This window comes from Corylus avellana, chromosome ca2 (genome assembly GCF_901000735.1).
Source record: "Corylus avellana chromosome ca2, CavTom2PMs-1.0".
In the NCBI taxonomy this organism is placed as follows: domain Eukaryota; kingdom Viridiplantae; phylum Streptophyta; class Magnoliopsida; order Fagales; family Betulaceae; genus Corylus; species Corylus avellana.
This window is the reverse complement of record NC_081542.1, coordinates 27,286,141-27,305,440: the sequence shown is the minus strand read 5'-3', so window position 1 is coordinate 27,305,440 and position 19,300 is coordinate 27,286,141. Positions and strand designations below refer to the sequence as shown.

At 37.2% G+C, this 19,300-nt stretch overlaps 3 protein-coding genes across 3 annotated transcripts; all 3 read left to right on the top strand.

Moving 5' to 3' along the window:
- Window positions 1-1,431: 1,431 nt before the first annotated feature.
- LOC132170466 (F-box protein SKIP19-like) lies at window positions 1,432-4,126 on the top strand. The gene is made up of 2 exons (XM_059581458.1): window positions 1,432-1,965; window positions 3,298-4,126. The coding sequence occupies exons 1-2, from the start codon at window positions 1,646-1,648 to the stop codon at window positions 3,941-3,943; spliced, it is 966 nt and encodes a 321-aa protein (XP_059437441.1). The 5' UTR covers window positions 1,432-1,645; the 3' UTR covers window positions 3,944-4,126.
- Window positions 4,127-7,761: 3,635 nt separating this feature from the next.
- LOC132170468 (putative F-box/LRR-repeat protein 23) lies at window positions 7,762-11,022 on the top strand. Its single transcript, XM_059581459.1, has 2 exons — window positions 7,762-8,146; window positions 10,216-11,022. The coding sequence occupies exons 1-2, from the start codon at window positions 7,830-7,832 to the stop codon at window positions 10,841-10,843; spliced, it is 945 nt and encodes a 314-aa protein (XP_059437442.1). The 5' UTR covers window positions 7,762-7,829; the 3' UTR covers window positions 10,844-11,022.
- A 1,657-nt stretch (window positions 11,023-12,679) lies between these two features.
- Window positions 12,680-14,619, top strand: LOC132169483 (uncharacterized). The gene is made up of 3 exons (XM_059580514.1): window positions 12,680-13,370; window positions 14,313-14,537; window positions 14,608-14,619. The coding sequence occupies exons 1-3, from the start codon at window positions 12,804-12,806 to the stop codon at window positions 14,617-14,619; spliced, it is 804 nt and encodes a 267-aa protein (XP_059436497.1). The 5' UTR covers window positions 12,680-12,803.
- Window positions 14,620-19,300: the final 4,681 nt, after the last annotated feature.

Below are 19,300 nucleotides of genomic sequence, written 5' to 3'. Positions count from 1 at the left end.
TTTATTTTTAAGAAAATTAATGAACCTCCCGACGTTGTGGTGTTTGCCACGTGAGATTTTTCCTGACGTGTGAATAGTAACACGTCAGAATTTTCTGACGTGTTACTATTAACACGTCAGGAAAAAATTTCCTGACGTTTTATATATAACACGACAGAAAATTGCTGAGGTGGCAAAAAAATTACACTGTAGCACACGTCAAAAAACCCCCTTTTTTTTGTAGTGTATAGACATGATTCTAGAACAAAAATCAAACCTTATTTTTAGGGTATAGAAACATTCATACAAATTCTCCACTTAATCCTCAGCACAAATTTATTTCTAAGTATCCATTTTGTTTGTTTGTTTGTCTTTTCCTGCAATGATTAAATATTGGCATTTTTTTTTATAAGAATTTTTGACACAATTATGCATGTGCATTGTTCACATTTTGCCCTTACTTATGATATTTACTAGCGAGCACAAATACCCTAAAAATTAGGGAGAAACTGGTATGAGATGTTGCTTTAGGTTGAACTAAATTATGGTCAATTTGGTCCATAAAAACATGTCATACCCCCACACATGATTGCTCATCAAAGCGCTCACATGCGGTTGGAACCATATTCTCTTCGTTTCAAATGTACTTGAAAGAATTGGATTGTTAAAAAATAATAATAATAATATTGTCATTTCACATTTTATAATAATTTTGCTGTTCTTTTTTAAAAGAACCCACTCTTTATCATTTCATTTGAATTAGAGATGATCGAAATTACATTAAGTGAAGCTCAACTTGTCGGAATGAATATGTGCACATAATAATCATTAGTATCTTGATTCTAGGGTTGATAATCTTTGATACCAGCGGTAAATCCAATACAAAATTATAGAGTTATAATAATTTTACTCGTTTTATTAAATATGTCAAGTTAAGATTAGCATGTAACACGATCAGAACCAGACACGTAAACTTCGACGAAAGACCCATAGAGGCTCCTCCCTCAAACTTCTTAAACCAATGGATTAGTAGCAAGAATGAGCTTTCTCTGTGTTTGATAATGGTCGTTCTGCTTCTTCTCTGTTCCATTGGCTGTGTTTGGTAATGGAATGAAAAAAGTGAGTGAAACGGTATTGTAGCAGATTTAATTAATATAAGATAAAAAAAAAGGCTGTTTTGTAAAGTGAAAAAAATTGTTTTGTAATTATTTTTTTATTTGAATAATAATAAAAAATGATTGATGTGATGTAAAAAATAAAAATATTAGTGTTAATTTTTTTTAAAAAAAAAAATTGAGTTTTTAAGTTCGGTCCAATTCGGTCCGACCCTTTGCCAAACACAGCCGATTGATTCTCTCGGATTCTATTTGTTGTCGCTAGAAACCAGGAGCTATAAATAACAAGTTGTGCGATCTTCCGTTCAGTTGTTTCCAGAGAGCGGGAGTACGAATTTTGACGGGTTTTGAAATTTGAAAAATATGAAAATCAGACCGTTAGATGGAAGAGGACGGTCAGGATTTTTAGTAATTCGAGAAACTGAAATTTCTTGAAAATTTGCAAGAATTAATTCCTTGCACAAAAGAAACTCCAAAACAACACTAACACACCCCGAACCCCATGACTTGATTTTCCCGGAAAATCCCAGCCTTCCCGAGAAAATCTGGCGATGGACTCTCCTCCTGACCTCGCAGACGAGTTCCGCAACTGGCTGGAGCTGCCCCGGGACGTGACGGCGTCGATCCTGCTGAGACTGGACGCCATCGAGATCTTGACGAGCGCGCAGATGGTGTGCTCGCCATGGCGCAAACTCTGCAAGGACCCGTCTATGTGGCGCACCGTCCACATACGCAACCCCCACTCCCACTGGGCGATCTCCGACCTCGAGAAGATGTGCCGCCAAGCCGTCGATCGCAGCTGCGGCCAGTTGGTGGATATCTACATCGAGTACTTTGGCGACGACGAGCTCCTCAGGCACATCGCTGACAGGTATTTTTCTCATTTGTTTTTTTGTTCGGATTTGATTTGAATTAAGCGCGATAAATTAAGGTTTTGATTGACATGTTTATGTTTAATTTTTTATATTGAGGGCCTTTTTGTTGTACAATGTGATTGCTATGAGTCTTGGAGGTTTAGTGTTTGATGGTAAATTTGAGATATTTCCCTCGTCAATCAATATGGGTCTCTTTTATATTTCATTCTCCCCTTCCCTCTTACAATTCGAACTCTTTTTAACCTTCACAACAATGGATATTGTGACTCTGTCAAGTCACTCATATGTGGGTTTTGGGCAAACAGAGGGGCCATAGGACAAGATTTCATTAGTGGTAGCAGAGAGCTCAATAGCCTCCATCTTAGGAATGAGCTTGTCCCACTACTCATAAGGCCCAAAGCTGTATGGAAAAATCTTGCTAGAAATTGTTTACATTAAACCCATGAACCAAAGTTAGTTTTATCAATAAAAATTAATATTTACTTAGAGAGTTTGATATTTAGTGGTTTTGAAAAGTGGATAGTTAAATTAACAAAAGTAAAATTTTAGAATTAAAGTTAGAGAAATTTTGAAGAGCTCAATGTGAATGCTCCGAATAAAATTGGTTCGCTTGGTCAAGCTGACTGTTCAATCTTCCTATGCATAATAAGTGCCTATTATTCAAGGATCAGGACATCTGGTTTCACTTCTTCATGTTTAATCAAGGATTTAAATATCCATTAGGCTTCTGTGATTAATTATCACCATGGTCTATATTAATTAGATGTAATTGGAGTTCTTCATGTAATCAAGGATTTAAACATCCATTAGGCTTCTGTGATTAATTATTGGCCTGGTCTATATTAATTAGATGTAATTGGTGCAGCAGTGACTTCTCTAAGATTGTGCCACGAGTGCAATTTTGTTATATAGTTAGCCTATATGTATCAAAAAATATGCAAGGTTATATTTATTTATAGGTCCATGAATATATGTAGATTAAGACTGAATTACTATAACTTATAGCTCAATCGGCTTAAGAAAGACCACGCCTCAGGAACTAGAGATCACCAACTTGAATCTCTCCTTCCCCGTCAACTTGGTGTGAAAATTTACTTATTAAAAAAATAAAAGGCGCACCTTGTTATGACTATAGATGAGTTACAAAACTTGGTACTTTGCTTGTGCTTGATAATTGGGCAAGTTTGCAAATGTTGTTGTGGATTCAGTCTCTTTATTCCAATAATGAATTTGCAGATGTAGAATTCTTCTACATATTTGTGTTTGCCTGTCTGTTGATAACTACTGCTTCATTTTTTTTGTCATTTCCTTTCATGGTATTTCAACAGTTCAAATCAGCTCAAACGCCTTCGACTTGTAAGTGTCTATGACGTTTCAGATGAGGGATTGAGAGAAATGGCTGCAAAACATCCATTACTAGAGGAGCTTGACATTTCATTCTGCTCATTGTCAGAAAAAACTCTGAAAGCTGTGGGCCGTCGTTGCCCTCATTTGAAATCATTCAAATACAACGAGAAAGGGTATAGATATCCTCACGTAGAGTGTAATGGGTTGGCTCTTACTATTGCAAAGAACATGCCTGAATTGCGCCACCTCCAGCTTTTTGGAGATAAGCTGACTAATGATGGCTTGCAGGCCATCCTTGACGGTTGCCCTCACCTTGAATCACTTGACCTACGCCAATGCTTCAATGTCAATCTGGCAGGGGATTTGGGAAGAAGATGTGCTCAACAGATTAAACACTTGCGGCTTCCCCATGATTCCACCGATGACTATGAATTTGGTGGTGAACTTGATGGTTATGGTTCTTCTGATTTTGAAGATGGCTACCTATCTGGGTATTCGGACGTAGATTGTTTGTCTGAACCTTGTGGGTATTATGATTTCCCCGGCTACGATCCCATCAATGATGAATTCACCAACTACGATTTCATTTTCAACTACGGAGATTTTAACGACGACGGTTTTTATTGACCGACTCCTGTGTTGCACCCAACTCTTGCCTCCCAATATTTTGAATGTTTAGTATTAGTATCTTATTGACTTCGTGTGCACCTCTAGATAGATGTACTAATTTTGAATTCTGATCTTATGGATGTTATTAATTTTATTTGAAATAGAAGTGATCTTTGTCTGCCAATACTGCCCACTCCAATTGGTTTGACTATGCTTGAATAATATCGTTTATTTGCTGATTTTATGATTGAAAAAATGGGTATATACATTTATATTTCTTACATGGTTTATATATTGTGTATTATTCTATTATATACATGTAATGCATAATTATTAAGGGTTAACTTCACAAAGGCCACTTGAATTCTTATGCATTTTGAGAAGATCTCTCAAAGTTCAATTTACTCTTCAAACCTTTCATTTGATGCAATCTATCCCTCTTCGTTAGTGTTTGGCGTTAAATCTTAATGGAGGTTATGAAAAATACAAAAACACTCTTAACCTTTTTTTTAGAAAATAAAAATAAAAATTAATGTAAAATTAAGTGTAGATTTGAAATTTTATAAATGTAAGGGTATAAATATTATTTAATCCTTTTACCTTATGTTTTACCCCCATTGTATCAAATTAACAGTTGAGTAGTAAAATTGAGAGTTTTTGAACTTTGGACGATTTTCTCAAAACGTGTGAAAGTTCAGGGATCTTTGTGAAGTTTTTCCCATAAATGGTATTTTGAGGAGAAAATTACAAACGAGTCTAATTTGACACGTGGTGGTAGTATGGGAGGCCATAATGTCACTTTTTTAAGTTTTGAGGTGTCAGTGCAAAATGGACGACAGTTCAAGAGACTAAAGTGTATTTTCTTCTATCTTTCAAGTGTAGTGAGTTAGTGGGTTGTTTAATTGTTTGAGATAGTTTCAGTATTTAAATATGAATAATGCTACACTTAATTCTCACTTTTTAACACAATTTTTTTTTTTTTTTTACTCAATAGGTAGCATTTAAAATTACCATTGAACATAAGATGAATCTTTATTAGATTTTGATCTAATGATAATTTTAAAAGTCACTTATAGGTGTAAAAAAATTATGTAAAGAAATAAGAATAAATGTAAAATTCCTCTTTAAATCTAGCATTACCATTGAATGAATCATCTAGAAAACTACCTAAGTACTAAGTAAATTGTGGGATTGGGATCCCCGGCATTACCCATAAAATTGCCCATCAATTTTTTAAAAAATCCTAGCCATCCATTCTTATCTAACAGCTAAAAATTCACCACGTGTCCAACTTAATATAAAATAATAAAATATTATTTAAATTTTAAAAATAAATGTAAAATTAAAAAAATATTAAAAACACATGGGGTGGTTCGACAACCCCATTTTCCCCCTAGGGGGTGGCCGGCCACCCCAGCTCAGCCTAGGGGGTGGGATCGACCACACCCAGGTCGGCGGTGGGTAATTCGAGCCACCCCTGGGATCGGCCTGTTGGGGTGGCGGGTTACCCCTAGCCCTAGCCACCCCTATGTCAGCTTAGTGGTGGCCATGCATATATATATATATATATATATATATATATATATATATAACAATTTAAATAATAAAATATTATTTTTTTAATTAGTGAGACACGTGACAGCTTGTAGATCCTTAGATGAAATTTAATGGTCAGGATTTCAAAAAAAATTCATGGGCAATTCCTCAACTATTGCTGGAGATCTCAATCCTAAATTATGTGAGGAGGTTTTGGCCCATTGAAGTGCTAAAAGGAGTTTTTGGCCCATTGAAGTGCCAAATTGTTATTTTTATTTACAAATTTCATTCTTTGTGTATTTAGGCTCATTACACAAGCAAAGAAAATCGAATACCTCTTCGTGTGGGTGAGTGGATTTTTTGGAAAAGAATATGCTTTTTGGAGGAGTAATTACACCCAAAATGGAAGATTTAAAGAAATTTTGGGAGCCCTATTGGTTTTGGGTGGGTGACCTGACGCTCTAGGCCTTAAAATGCTAAAAAAAAAAAACAGCAGTTTTTCAAATCCAATTCTAAGCCACTTTGACACTTCACTTGAATACCTCAAACTCACAGCTCTCTCTCTCTCTCACACACACACATATATATATATGGAAGACAAGGGAAGAGAGATTTAAATTAATAACCTTCGCTTTATAAAGTGATCTTTAACTAATTGAGCTACTCCTTGATGAACCTTAATACACTTAAATCAAGGTAAAAAACCAATTTTTTGTGCTAAATTAAATACAAGAATAGTCTAAAAATATTAAAATATTGATGGGTTTCAATTTACTCAATCATGCAAGTTCAATTTATAACATTTAACCAATGTTTGAGTCTAGTGTGTAGATAGGTTACAAGTGAGTTTAAGACTTTAATTTTGTGAGGAATTCAAGCTTTAACTTTTTTCTTTTCTTCTAATTAAAGGGGTAGGGGACAACCAACAATGACTACTCTAGTTGAATGGAACCATGGTAATGCTTACCTTCTGGGAAGACAATGAGAACTCATAGGAGTCCCTTTGAGACCAATTGAGCCATAGCCTGACTCATGACCAGCCAAATATATTTTGGGGTCTTAAGCGAAACTTTTAAGTGTTGCCTTACTTTTTTAAAATATTTAAATATATTTTTATATTTTTATATAAAAGTAATTCTTCTCGCTTTTTGGGATGCAAAATTACTGATTAAGTTTTTATATTCAAGATTTTCTAACATCCTATTGTCAATAAAATTCAAACTAGTGACCTCTGCTTCATGAGGCGTGGTTCACAGCCAATTGAGCTACCCCTTGCAAATATAAGCAATACATGCATTTAGAAAATAATCAAGTCTTTTTATATAATTTAATCTGTCAATTGGAGCACTTTCTTCTATATGTAAAATTTTTTTAAAAAAATTTAATTCTAAAAATAAATCTAAACCATCAATATCATAATAGATATCATGTTTTAAAAAACCTTCTAGATTAAGACATTTGCTTTGCAAACTATCATCGGCTAGTGATTTTAATTTCTTAAAATTAAATAAAAAACCAAAAATGTTTTCGTTGTTTTTAATTGTAAAAATATTCTCAAAAATCAAATAAAAAATAATAATAAAAGTGATTGATTGATTTTTTGGTAACTAACTTTTTTTAACCGCCGATGAACTATGGAAGAATTTTAATAACTTAAAGATTGAGTAGCTGGCAAATAGCGAAATTATGGACAAGAAGAGAAGAATTTAAATTTGAATAAGGCTTGAAAATGGATATAGAGAGAAAAATGGAAACTTATAAAGAGATGAGTTTGTAATTGAATAAAATATTTTAGAAACTTTCTATCTAGATTCTAGCATTTATTTATTTGTTTTTCTCATTTTACTTTAAACCTTTAACACAATCTTCTTCTTTTTTAATATTTGATTATGATTTGATTCCCTCATTTATTCTTAACAACTTTTTAAGCCTAATTTATTTTGGAATGTTGGAGAATCAAATTATAGTAATGCATTTTTTAAAAAAATTAATAGATTTTTGGAAAATGGGTCATGTCACCTAGGATTAAAATGGTCAAAAGATGGACTTTTTAATAAAGCAAAGCATTTATCTTTTTTTTTTTGTGGAGGAAAAAACATAAAACAAAAAGAAGATGATGGGGTATCTTGCCACATGTACTTTTATGAGTAAAATATGAAGTTTTTATTATATTTTAGTATATCTCTAAACAAATGGTTTTTTTTTTTTTTTTTTACACAATTATACACGTGTCGTGCGGAATTCACATTTTACCCTTGCTTTATGAGTACTGATTTTTACTATCAAGAACAAATATTGTAAAAATTAGGGAGAAACTGCATCACCTGATTTTCCCGGAAAATCCCAGCCTTCTCGAGAAAATCTGGCGATGGACACTCCTCCTGACCTCGACGAGTTCCGCAACTGGCTGGAGCTGCCCCGGGACGTGACGGCGTCGATCCTGCTGAGATTGGAAGCCATCGAGATCCTGACGAGCGCGCAGATGGTGTGCTCGCCGTGGCGCAAACTCTGCAAGGACCCGTCTATGTGGCGCACTGTCCACATGTGCAAGCCCCACTCCCACTGGGATATCTCCGACCTCGAGAAGATGTGCCGCCAAGCCGTCGATCGCAGCTGTGGCCAGTTGGTGGATATCTGCATCAAGTACTTTGGCGACGACGAGCTCCTCATGCACATCGCTGACAGGTATTTTCTTTTTTGTTTTTTTGTTCGGATTTGACTTGAATTATGCGCTAGAAATGAAGGTTTTGATTTATATGTTTATGCTTAATTTTTAATATTGAGGGCCTTTTTTTTGAGGTTTAGGGTTTGCTGGTTAATTTGAGATATTTGTGTTTATCAATTTATATTTCGCTCGTCAATCAACAACATGGGTTCTTAACTTTTTGTGATACTCATCCCAAAACGTCTCCCACTCAGTATTCGAGTCCTGACTTCCCAAACAATTTGCTTAACAATTCGTTCTTCGGTCTTAGTGGGATTTCCATGCTTGATATCATTTCGGTGCCTCCATACATTATAAACCACAGCACCAAGACTGAGTTTACAAAGAGAAGCTTTTAAGGAATGACCCTTCAAATCAGTCTCCCCCCGTAAGAGAATATCTTCCCAATTTAGAGCAGGATCAGAAATCAAGCAAAGATTTAAAATTTTCCTCCACACCCTACGACTGAAACTGCAAAGAAAGAAGAGGTGGTCTCTCCCCATCAATGCAACTTCTACAAAAAACACACAGATTGTCACCCATATGTCCCCATTTAGTCAGATTCTCTCCCGTAGACAGCCTATCATTTGCAGCAAGCCAAAGAATGAAAGCATGCTTAGGAATAGAAAAAGAATGCCAAAAAACTCTCCACCAACCAACTTTCAAACAGTTCAATCTTATAAACTCCCACGTTTTAGCACAAGAATAAAGCTCTGTCGATCTTGGAATAAATCCAAACAGCCTGATCCTGCTCACCTATTTCCACAGCATGAAGTTTACTTTTAATATGAGCAAGATCCTCTGAGCGAGCAGCTCTCCAACACCATTGACCATTCTGCAAAACAGAGGATTCCTTATCTTCCAACCTACCACCAACACCATACATAACTCGGTGGCGCATTTCAAACTCTTTTTAACTTTCACAACAATGGACACTGTGACTCTGTCAAGTCACTCATAAGCCACTTTGTCAAGTCACTCATGTGGGTTTGGGGCAAACAGAGAGGCCATAGGACAAGAGTTCATTGGTGGTAGCGGAGAGGTCAACAGCCTCCATCTTAGGAAGAGCTTGTCCCACTACTCACAAGGGTGGAAAAATCTTGCAAGAAATTGTTTACATTAAATCCATGAACCAAAGTTAGTTTTATCAATAAAAATTAATATTTAGTTAAAGTAGATAAATATTTAGATAATTTGATATTTAGTGGTTTTGAAAAGTGGTTAGTTAAATCAACAAAAGTAAATTTTTAGAATTAAATTTAGAAATTTTTTGAAGAGCTCAATGTGAATGCTCTAAATAAAATTGGTCCGCCAACAATATGATGACTGTCTTTGGTCAAGTTGACTGTTCATTCTTCCTATGCATAATAAGTGCCTATTATTCATGGATCAGGACATCTGGTTTCACTTATTCATAATCAAGGATTTAAACATCCATTAGGCTTCTGTGATTAATTATTGCCTTGGTCTATATTAATTAGATGTAATTGGAACTTCTTCATGTAATCAAGGATTTAAACATCCATTAGGCTTCTGTGATTAATTATCGCCTTGGTCTATATTAATTAAATATAATTAGTGCAGCAGTGACTTCTCTAAGATTGTGCCATGAGTGCAATTTTGTTATATAGTTAGCCTATATTTAATAAAGCTTAGTTTCCTTCAAGTATCTGAAAATATGCATGGTTATATTTATTTATAGGTCCATGAATATATGTAGATTAAGGTTGTACTACTATAACCTGTATCTTGTAGAGCCGGAGGGATAGCTCAATCGACTAAAGAAATATGAATACCACTCTTCATAAAGCGGAAATCACTAGTCCGAATCTCCCATTTCCCATTCAATTGGGGTAAAAAATTACTTATTAAAAAAACACCATATCTTGTGTTGACTATAGATGAGTTTTAAATATCTCTGATATAGATTCAATCTCTTTATTCCAATAACGAATTTGCAGATGCAGAATTCCTCCACATATCTGTGTTTGCGTGTCTGTTGATAAATGCTGGTTCATTTTTGTCATTTCCTTCCATGGTATTTTAACAGTTCAAGTCAGCTCAAACGCCTTCGACTTGTAAGTGTCTATGACATTTCAGATGAGGGATTGAGTGAAGTGGCTGCAAAACTTCCATTACTAGAGGAGCTTGACATTACATTATGTTGTTCATTGTCAAAAGAAGCTCTGAAAGCTATGGGCCGTTGTTGCCCTCATTTGAAATCATTCAAATACAACGAGAAGGGGTATAGAACTCCTTACATGGAGTGTAATGAGGTGGCACTTGCTATTGCAGAGAACATGCCTGAATTGCGCCACCTCCAGCTTTTTGGAAATACGCTGACTAATGATGGCTTGCAGGCCATCCTTGATGGTTGCCCTCACCTTGAATCACTTGACCTACGCCAATGCTTAAATGTCATTCTAGCAGGGGATTTGGGAAAAAGATGTGCTGGACAGATTAAACACTTGCGGCGTCCCCTTGATTCCACTGATGACTATGAATTTGATGCTGAACTTGATGATGACTATGGTTCTTTTGATGGTGACTACCCATCTGGGTTGTCGGACTACGATTTACATTTGTCTGATCCTTGTGGGTATTATGATTTCTCCGACTCCGAAGACTACGATGACTTCACCAACTACAAAGGTTTTTTCGATGGAGATTTTTATTGACCAGCGTATATGAAATGGCTCCTATGCTGCACCCAACTCTTGCCTCCCTATATTTTGAATGTTTAGTATTAATATCATATTTACTTTATATGCACCGTTAGATACATCAACTTTAAATTTTGACTGTAAAACGGATGATATTCATTTCATTTGAAATAGAAAAGATCCTTGCCTGCAAATACTTTCCACTTAAAAGTAGCATTACATTTCAAGAAGTCTTTCTTTATTATATAATTCTATTTAATAGCCGGGCTTTTGAAAGGTAAAGATGGTAGGCTTCAAATTATATATCTTATTTATACCTTATTTGTTATATAATTTATTATTCTTCCCTAAGCAGATTATCTTGATCTGTGCATATATTGATATTTCAAAAAACTAGTCAATGATGATCCTCCATTGATTTGCCTAAATAAGCCACAGCTGTATGCTTAGAGCTTGAAACATGATGGGGGTATTGGAGCCACTGAAGATACTAAAGAAGTAAGATCAATGATTATTTATTTATCAGCTCTAATATCTTTTCAGCATAGCTGCATAGTAAAATAATACTCAAATCTGTTCTGCAGTGGCAGATCTAGAATTTTAGGTGGGGTAAAATTATTTTAGGATGGTCGAACTACCACCAAAAGGCTAGAGATATTAACAAATCACCGGACGATAAGTAAGCATCATCAGCTACAAAGAAAATAAAATCAAAGGAAACAATGGACCACCCCTCAAGGTGGTTTGGCCGCCCACTATTCTTCTTTTAATTTTTATATATTCATAATTTTTTATTGTTATGGGTAACATGTCTTAATCTGATTAGTGCTGACATGAAATTTGATGGTTTTCGTAAAAAAAAATTAGATGCAAGTTGGGTGCAGGACCTATTTTTTATTTTTGCATAATAATAGATTGATTTTGTATTTTTCTCTTTTTTAATAAAATAATCAAACCTATGAATTTTCCTTTATTTTAGGTTAGTATAAGTTGAGTATCATTGATATCTCTATGCAGCATGTTCAAAAGACCCTAAACTCAGAGGTGGATTCAGTCAATAAGAATCTTTTTAGTGAATTCTTCAAATTTAGCTTTTCTTTAAAAACTTGAAAATACTCACAAAAATGATTATTTAACGAGCTCTCTACTTTATTTTAAATCTAACTTTTGTTAGACAAACTCTCCAAATATCAATAGACAAAAAGTGAAAGCTATCTAATTTTTTAATCTTATATATTAATTTTCCTTCTAAATGATACACCGGATAAAAGATGTAACTAAAATGAATATTGTTAATTGTAAGTATATTGTCATATTGTACACACTTTTTTTCGGTACTTAAACCTCTATGTTTAATGTAAAAAAGAAGAAGAAGTACTGATAAGATATAACATGAAAGAGAAACTAAGGGTTTAAATCCGGAAGGTTATAACCAGCCACCAACCTGTGGTAACTGGCTAATCGGCCAATTGCTCTTAAAAGCGGTTGGAAATAACCAGTGACCAACCCTACCTGTCCAATTATCCATTTTTGCATTTATATACACTCGATTATAACTGATATATATTTTTTAAACTTTTTGGAACAACCACAACAAAGCTTAGCTTATTGGCCCGATTCCAGTTTTAACCAATAATCACTGACCGAAACGGAGCTTACACTCTCACTCTGTACAATATGACAATATACCTACAATTAACAAGAGTACAATGCTAAAAACCCATTAAAATTTGGGGTCGGTTCGGAAAAAACCAAAATCATAAATGAAATAACACACAACTTCTAAGGTCCTGCAATAATAAATTAAAAAGTAGTAACTTTGTGCAAACAAATAAAACCCATCAAAACCCCACCATTGTGCCAAAAAAATAAACCCCACCATTGTTCCTCCCCAGAACTTTCTCCAAAATCAAAAGAGCATCAAACACACAATCTTGTCTGAGGAACAAAATTCAGAATCAAAAAACCAAAAACAATGTCAGCAACATCACCAGAAATGATTGTCAAGAACCGGTTCCTAGGGTTCCTCATATGGCAGTCCATTCCCTCCACTGCCATCTTCATCCTCTTCAAAACATTCATCTCCACCATCACCACCAGTACTTCTACTTCTAGTAGTAGTAGCAGAAACCCATTACTCTCTTATGCCCCGTCGCTCATTACCCTCCTCACCTTCTTCACTTTCCACCTCTCACAGCTCCTCTTCTCTGCCTCTCTCTCACTCGTCTCCTCCCCCCACCCCCACCGTCCGGCCTACCCTTTTGAGCTCATACTCGGTCTCGTCCGCTTTCTTCTTGTCTCGGACTCATCATCGGCATCGGTGCCCGTCGATTTTCGCTTCCGGGCTAAGGTTTCTTTGAGCTTTGTGTTGTTTGTGGCGGCTTGTGCTGTATCAGGATCGCTGGGAATGGTTTCGATGTGCTGGGTGAAATCGAGCAGCTTTGATGTTGAGTGGGTGATTCGAGGTTTTGGGGTTGGATTGCTTTACGGGTTGGTTTATGTTTACAAGCGCAGATGGGTTTTGGAGTTTCCCATTATTCAGGTTGCTGTCTGTGTGTGTTGGGGTTTTGTTTGCTTTTTATGAAGTTTTTAATTTGGGTCTATGCTCTGGTTGGTTGCTGAGAAAAGCTGGAGTTGGGAAAAGAGAAAGTTTACACTTTTTTACAGATTTTGTTATTTGATGGCGTTTCATGTTCTGCTGGTTTCAGAAATAGAAGAACGAAACATCTCGATCTACTTAAACACTTGTGTTAGGCACATTAACTTTTAATATGCTGTTTGAATTACCCTGTCACTTTGGTTACTATAGTTATAAAATAAATGAGTGTTATTATAAATTAGATGTTGGAAGGCATATGAGCTCAAATGAAGGAGACTATTTGATTTAAGCCATATTTCTCTAAGCTTAGAAATTTATCGGAGAAACTGATGATGCATTCTTCAAATTGCCAAATACTCTTCTTGGGAATGCCAAGAACTTATGACTGCCTATCTAGTTTTGCGTCCTGCTGCACTAGACTTTTCCGATTTTTAATACAAAGTTTAAATTTTGGTGCTTCTAAGACTGTATTTGCACATCATCTTTGAATATCTTCTTGTAGTGATATGGGTAAAATTTCAGGGTAGGTTATGTTCTGATCAGCAATTGCTCCTACTAAATTTGCTCTATGCTTTTCTTTTGTAGGTGTTTAAACGAAATTTGGGTGCTTTTTTAATTATTTTTTCTCATTCTTTTAATAATATAGTGTCCATTTTATTGCTCAAAATATATGATTGTGAAATTCAAAACTTCAGGTCTTGCTCTGTTTTGATGAGCCTGCGGCCCGCAACATGGCAAAATCAAGTTCATTTTTACTAGTTAAGAAGTCATTGTTTGCATGTTTTCACTGGGGTTGCCATTTAGATTGCCGCTGTATTCTCACAGTTGTTTTCTTTCTATTCCTGAGACTCTTGGCCACTAATTTTAATCTGCTTGTTGCAACAGCGTCCACCCTTCTTCAGCTTCAAGATGGGGCTCCCTTCAGCTACTACATGCGCTTTTGCGCTTTCGGGTGTGGCTTACCTTTTCTCAGCTGTTCTAGGAGCAATTCTCCCAGATCCCTTTAAGAGGCAGGTTACAGTGAGAAAGTACATTGCTGAGCAGATCATCTTTTGGATTGGAAGTTTTGCGATGTTTCTCTGCTGGGAATTAAGTCATCATTTACATCGGGTTAGCTCTTCCGACATTTTCTTTAGTTGGATTTTTTTTCTTTCTTTTCAGTATCATGTACCTTTCGCAGGTGGTCTACTGAAGCATTTGATATCATGTCAATATTGATTGATGTTCGTATCCTATGGTTGCTAATTTTCATTGTAATTCTCATTGCATATCATCTCAGGGATATGATTCTTCAAATTAAAAAAGTAGGGTACATTATATCTTGCATGTTGTATTATCCCAAATTGATGTCCTCACTTTCATTCCATTTTCAATTTGGGACAAAAAGAATGTACAAAACGTGAAGGGAGGGGAAGAAACTGATTTCATGGCAGAAAAGATTCAGGCTTTTATGTGAAAAAATTCTATTAAACAGATTGCCAGTACAAAATCTTTGAACTAACAGGAAAAATATATGTACTTACGAATAGAGAACAAATAATATAAGCACGTGAAAAGTGATGCATTATAGGATTTATAAACTTTCATCATTATCTAAGTCATCATAGCTTCCCCCCCCCCCCCAATCATGCTTATTTATTTATTCTCTCCAATGCTGCACACCTTCTTGTACCTTATCCTGCATCTATATCTATAATAGCACACAATTTTGTGATTGAATTTGTAAATCACCGTAATTGAATTCACGGTTTGCATGCTATATATATATACAGATTTACAAGAGCAAGAGATTACATAGAACTCCTAATTCCTATCCTATAATACATTGGATAACTATTCAAGAGTTTAGATAGAGTCCTAACTCCTATGATATTTATCCATTGGATAATTATCTATAGAGTTTGGATAGACCTAAACTACTAGTAACCAGAACACATTAGATAATTATCTCTAGAGTTTAGGTAAACCTAAACTACTAGTAATCGGATAGGAATGTGCTTCAACAGCCCCCCGCAAGCTTAACGGGGGAGAACACACGTTGAGCTTGGCACTGAGGGTTTGAAATCTCTTAGCTACAATCGGTTTAGTCATCACATCTGCAATTTGGTCCTTGCTGGATAAAAACAGAATCTGGATAGATTTATCTGCCACTCGGTCACGAACAAAGTGGAAGTCTATTTCCACGTGCTTGGTTCTTGCATGGAAAACCGGATTAACCGATAAGTATGTGGCTCCAATATTGTCACACCATAGTTTTGGTGGGGAAGAGAGAGTGATTCCTAAGTCTCGAATAAGGGCTTGTACCCATAGAACCTCTGCAGTGGCATTTGCTACAGCTTTGTACTCGGCTTCAGTGCTGGAACGAGATACGGTTGGCTGTTTCCGTGAACTCCATGAGATAAGATTAGCTCCAAGAAAAAACACAATAGGCGCCTGTAGACTTGCGATCATCCGGGCAACCTGCCCAGTCAGCATCTGAGAATGCCTCTAGGTGAGAGGAAGAGGTGTGTTTGAGCAAGAGACCATGGGACACTGTGTGCTTGAGGTACCGTAGTATTCGTTTGACTGCCTGCCAATGTACAGTAGTTGGACGATGCATAAACTGACATACCCTGTTGACTGCGAAAGCCAAATCTGGTCGTGTTAATGATAGGTATTGGAGAGAACCTACAGTACTTCGGTAAAGTGAAGGATCATCCATAGCTTCGCCACTGAACGCCGAGAGGGAGCTAGAAGAAGACATCGGCGATGACACCGGTTTGGCTTCATCCATTTTTGTGCGTTTCAGCAAGTCAAGTATATATCTGCGTTGTGAGAGGAGCAGTCCACTGTCTAGATGCAAGACTTCAATCCCAAGAAAGAAACTTAGATCCCCAAGATCTTTTACAGCAAAGTCTACTCGAAGTAGTTGCAATAACTCGTCAATAGCAGCCTGATTTGAACCAGTGATGATGATATCATCGACGTAAATGAGGATGTAGATGGTAGTGGCAGCCGACTTGAATGTGAAGAGAGAGGAATCTGCCTTTGATGCCGTGAACCCGATGTCAAGGAGTTTGTTGCTCAGCCGTGAAAACCAGGCCCTAGGAGCTTGCTTCAACCCATAAATTGCTTTGTCTAGCCGGCATATATGATTAGGAAAAGAGGAATGAGAGAAACCTGGTGGCTGGCACATATAAACCTCTTCGGCTAGGTGTCCATGTAGGAATGCATTCTGTATATCTATTTGTTTCATAGGCCAGCCAGCTGAATGTGCTATGGATAGGACTGTTCGGATAGTAGTTGGCTTCACAACCGGACTATATGTTTCTCCAAAATCAATCCCGGCTTGTTGGTGAAAGCCCTTTGCCACAAGACGAGCTTTATGTCTCTCAACCGTGCCATCAGCCTTTCTTTTAAGTTTGAATACCCATTTGCAGCCTACAACGTTTTTGGCCTTGTGAGGTGGAACAAGAGTCCATGTCTGGTTGCGTAGAAGCGCATTGAACTCCTCTTGCATTGCCTTTCTCCATTCTGGAACTAGAACAGCCTTGGTGTAGCATGTGGGCTCATCTAGATTAGAGTCCAGCTGGGAATGTAAAGCATGAGGTATGGGGTACCGAATGCGACCATCTGTGAACTGTCGTGGCTGTGTGATGTTGTTTTGAGCACGTGTAACCATGTGATGTGTCCGTGGAACAGCAAGTGGAGGAGGAGAGTCCACAACTTCAATAGAATCTGCTGGAAAAGTAGATGTGCTACAAGGAGAAGAAGGCTGTACTAGGGAAGGTGTTATAGGTGACACAGGAGGAGGTGGAGGCTAACATAATGGGATTGGGCTGGAGGAGACAACAACTGGAATTTGAGTAGATCCGATAGACAAAGTGGAGACTTGAGAGGGATCTGAAGGTTGTTCCAAGAAAGGGAATGTAGACTCATGAAAGATAACATCCCTAGAAATATATATGCAGCCAGATTCACGGTGATAGCAGCGGTAACCCTTGTGGTGAGTGCTATAGCCTAAGAACACACAAGGTTTGGAACGAAAGTCAAATTTATTGGAGTTGTAGGATCGGAGGTGGGGAAAACATGCACATCCAAACACTTTTAAGAAGGTATAATCTAGTTGTTTGGAAAAAAGTTTTTCAAAAGGAGAAGCATGATTAAGAACTAGGGTAGGTAATCTATTTATGAGGTAACAAGAGGTTTGACATGCTTCATCCCAAAAGGACTTGGGTACTCCACTAGTAGCAAGGAGTGAGAGAGTGGTGTCAATGAGATGACGATGTTTTCTCTTAACGCATCCTTGTTGTTGGTGGGTATGAGGACATGAGAGACGATGATTGATTCCAAGAGATTGAAAATAGGTGGTGAGTGAACGATATTCACCTCCCAGTCGGTTTGAACATGCTTAATTTTAGTGTTAAGTAAACGTTTAACCATTTTTTGAAATTGTATAAATACGGTTTTGACATCAGATTTATTTTGAATGGGAAAGAGCCAAGTATAACGAGAGAAAGAATCAATAAAAGAAACATAATATTTATTGCCAGAAAGTGAAACAACTGGGGATGGTCCCCAAACATCTGAGTAAATTAAATCTAGAGGATTACAAACATCCAAACTAGAGGAACTAAAAGGTAATTGATGGCCCTTGGCAACCGGGCATGCTGAGCAGAAAACTCGAGCTTTATTGGATTGAATTGGAAGACTAAATTTGGATAGAATGCTCCGGACGACACGAAAAGCTGGATGTCCTAGGCGCTTATGCCAGTGATCAACCGAGGTCTTCTCACCAACCATGACGCGTTTTATTGGAGGAGATGCAGGAGACGTGTGGAGCTGGTAGAGGCCATTGTTAAGTGGGCCGTGATGTAGAGGAATCCTTGTGCGGGAGTCCTTTATAACAAAGTGGTCAGAATGGAATTCAAAGAAAACACAATTGTCTTTAGCAAATTGGCTAACAGAGAGTAAATTTTTGCATATATCGGGAACTAACAAAAGTTGTTTGAGAAGGAATTGACGACTTGGTACAGAAAAAGTAGCAGACCCTATATGAGTTATAGACAAACCTGATCCATTGCCGATACGGATTTGATCAGATCCAGAGTATTCCTCGGATGCAATATTCAGATTTCCCATATCATTGGTGAGGTGATGGGTTGCACCGGTGTCTGGGTACCATTCCTCATCCGAGAACAGGGATGGAGAGGAGTAATAAGCTTGAGGAGATGATGAAGAAGCTTGCTGGAAATTCTGATCAAACCTGGAATAACACCTAGGAGCTGTGTGCCCATGTTTTCCACATATCTGACAGATGTGGCGTGGGGCAGCATTGCTGTTGTTGGAGTAGAAAGATCCCCGAGCATGGTTTGGAGAGAAGGTTCCACGACCTCGAGAGCCACCACGACCTCTAGAGTAGGATCCACGCCCACGGAACCCACGGCCACGATTGAAATAGCCACGAGTAGTAAAGTGAGCTGCTGGTTGTGAGGCATCAATGAATGAGAGTTCTTGTTCCAGCCGAGCTTCATGTGCCAATAGATGGCCATAGACTTCTTCAAGAGATATGGGATCAACCCGTGTGGTGACTGAGGTCACAAAGGTATGATAATCGGGGCCCAAGCCAGCAAGTAGGAAGGAGAGGCTTTCAAAATCGTTGAGTGGCTGTCCAGCAGCAGCCAATGTGTCACTCATGTACTTGATTTTCTGAAAATATTCTGTGATGGTGGAGTTACCTTTCTTGGCAGTAGCTAATTGAAAGTGGATTTGCATCACCCTAGCACGTGATTGGGAAGCAAACATGGAGACTAAAGTTGTCCATAAATCATAGGCCGTTGCACACCCCACGGCATGTACTACATAGGCGTCCGAGAGGGTGGAGATGAGTATAC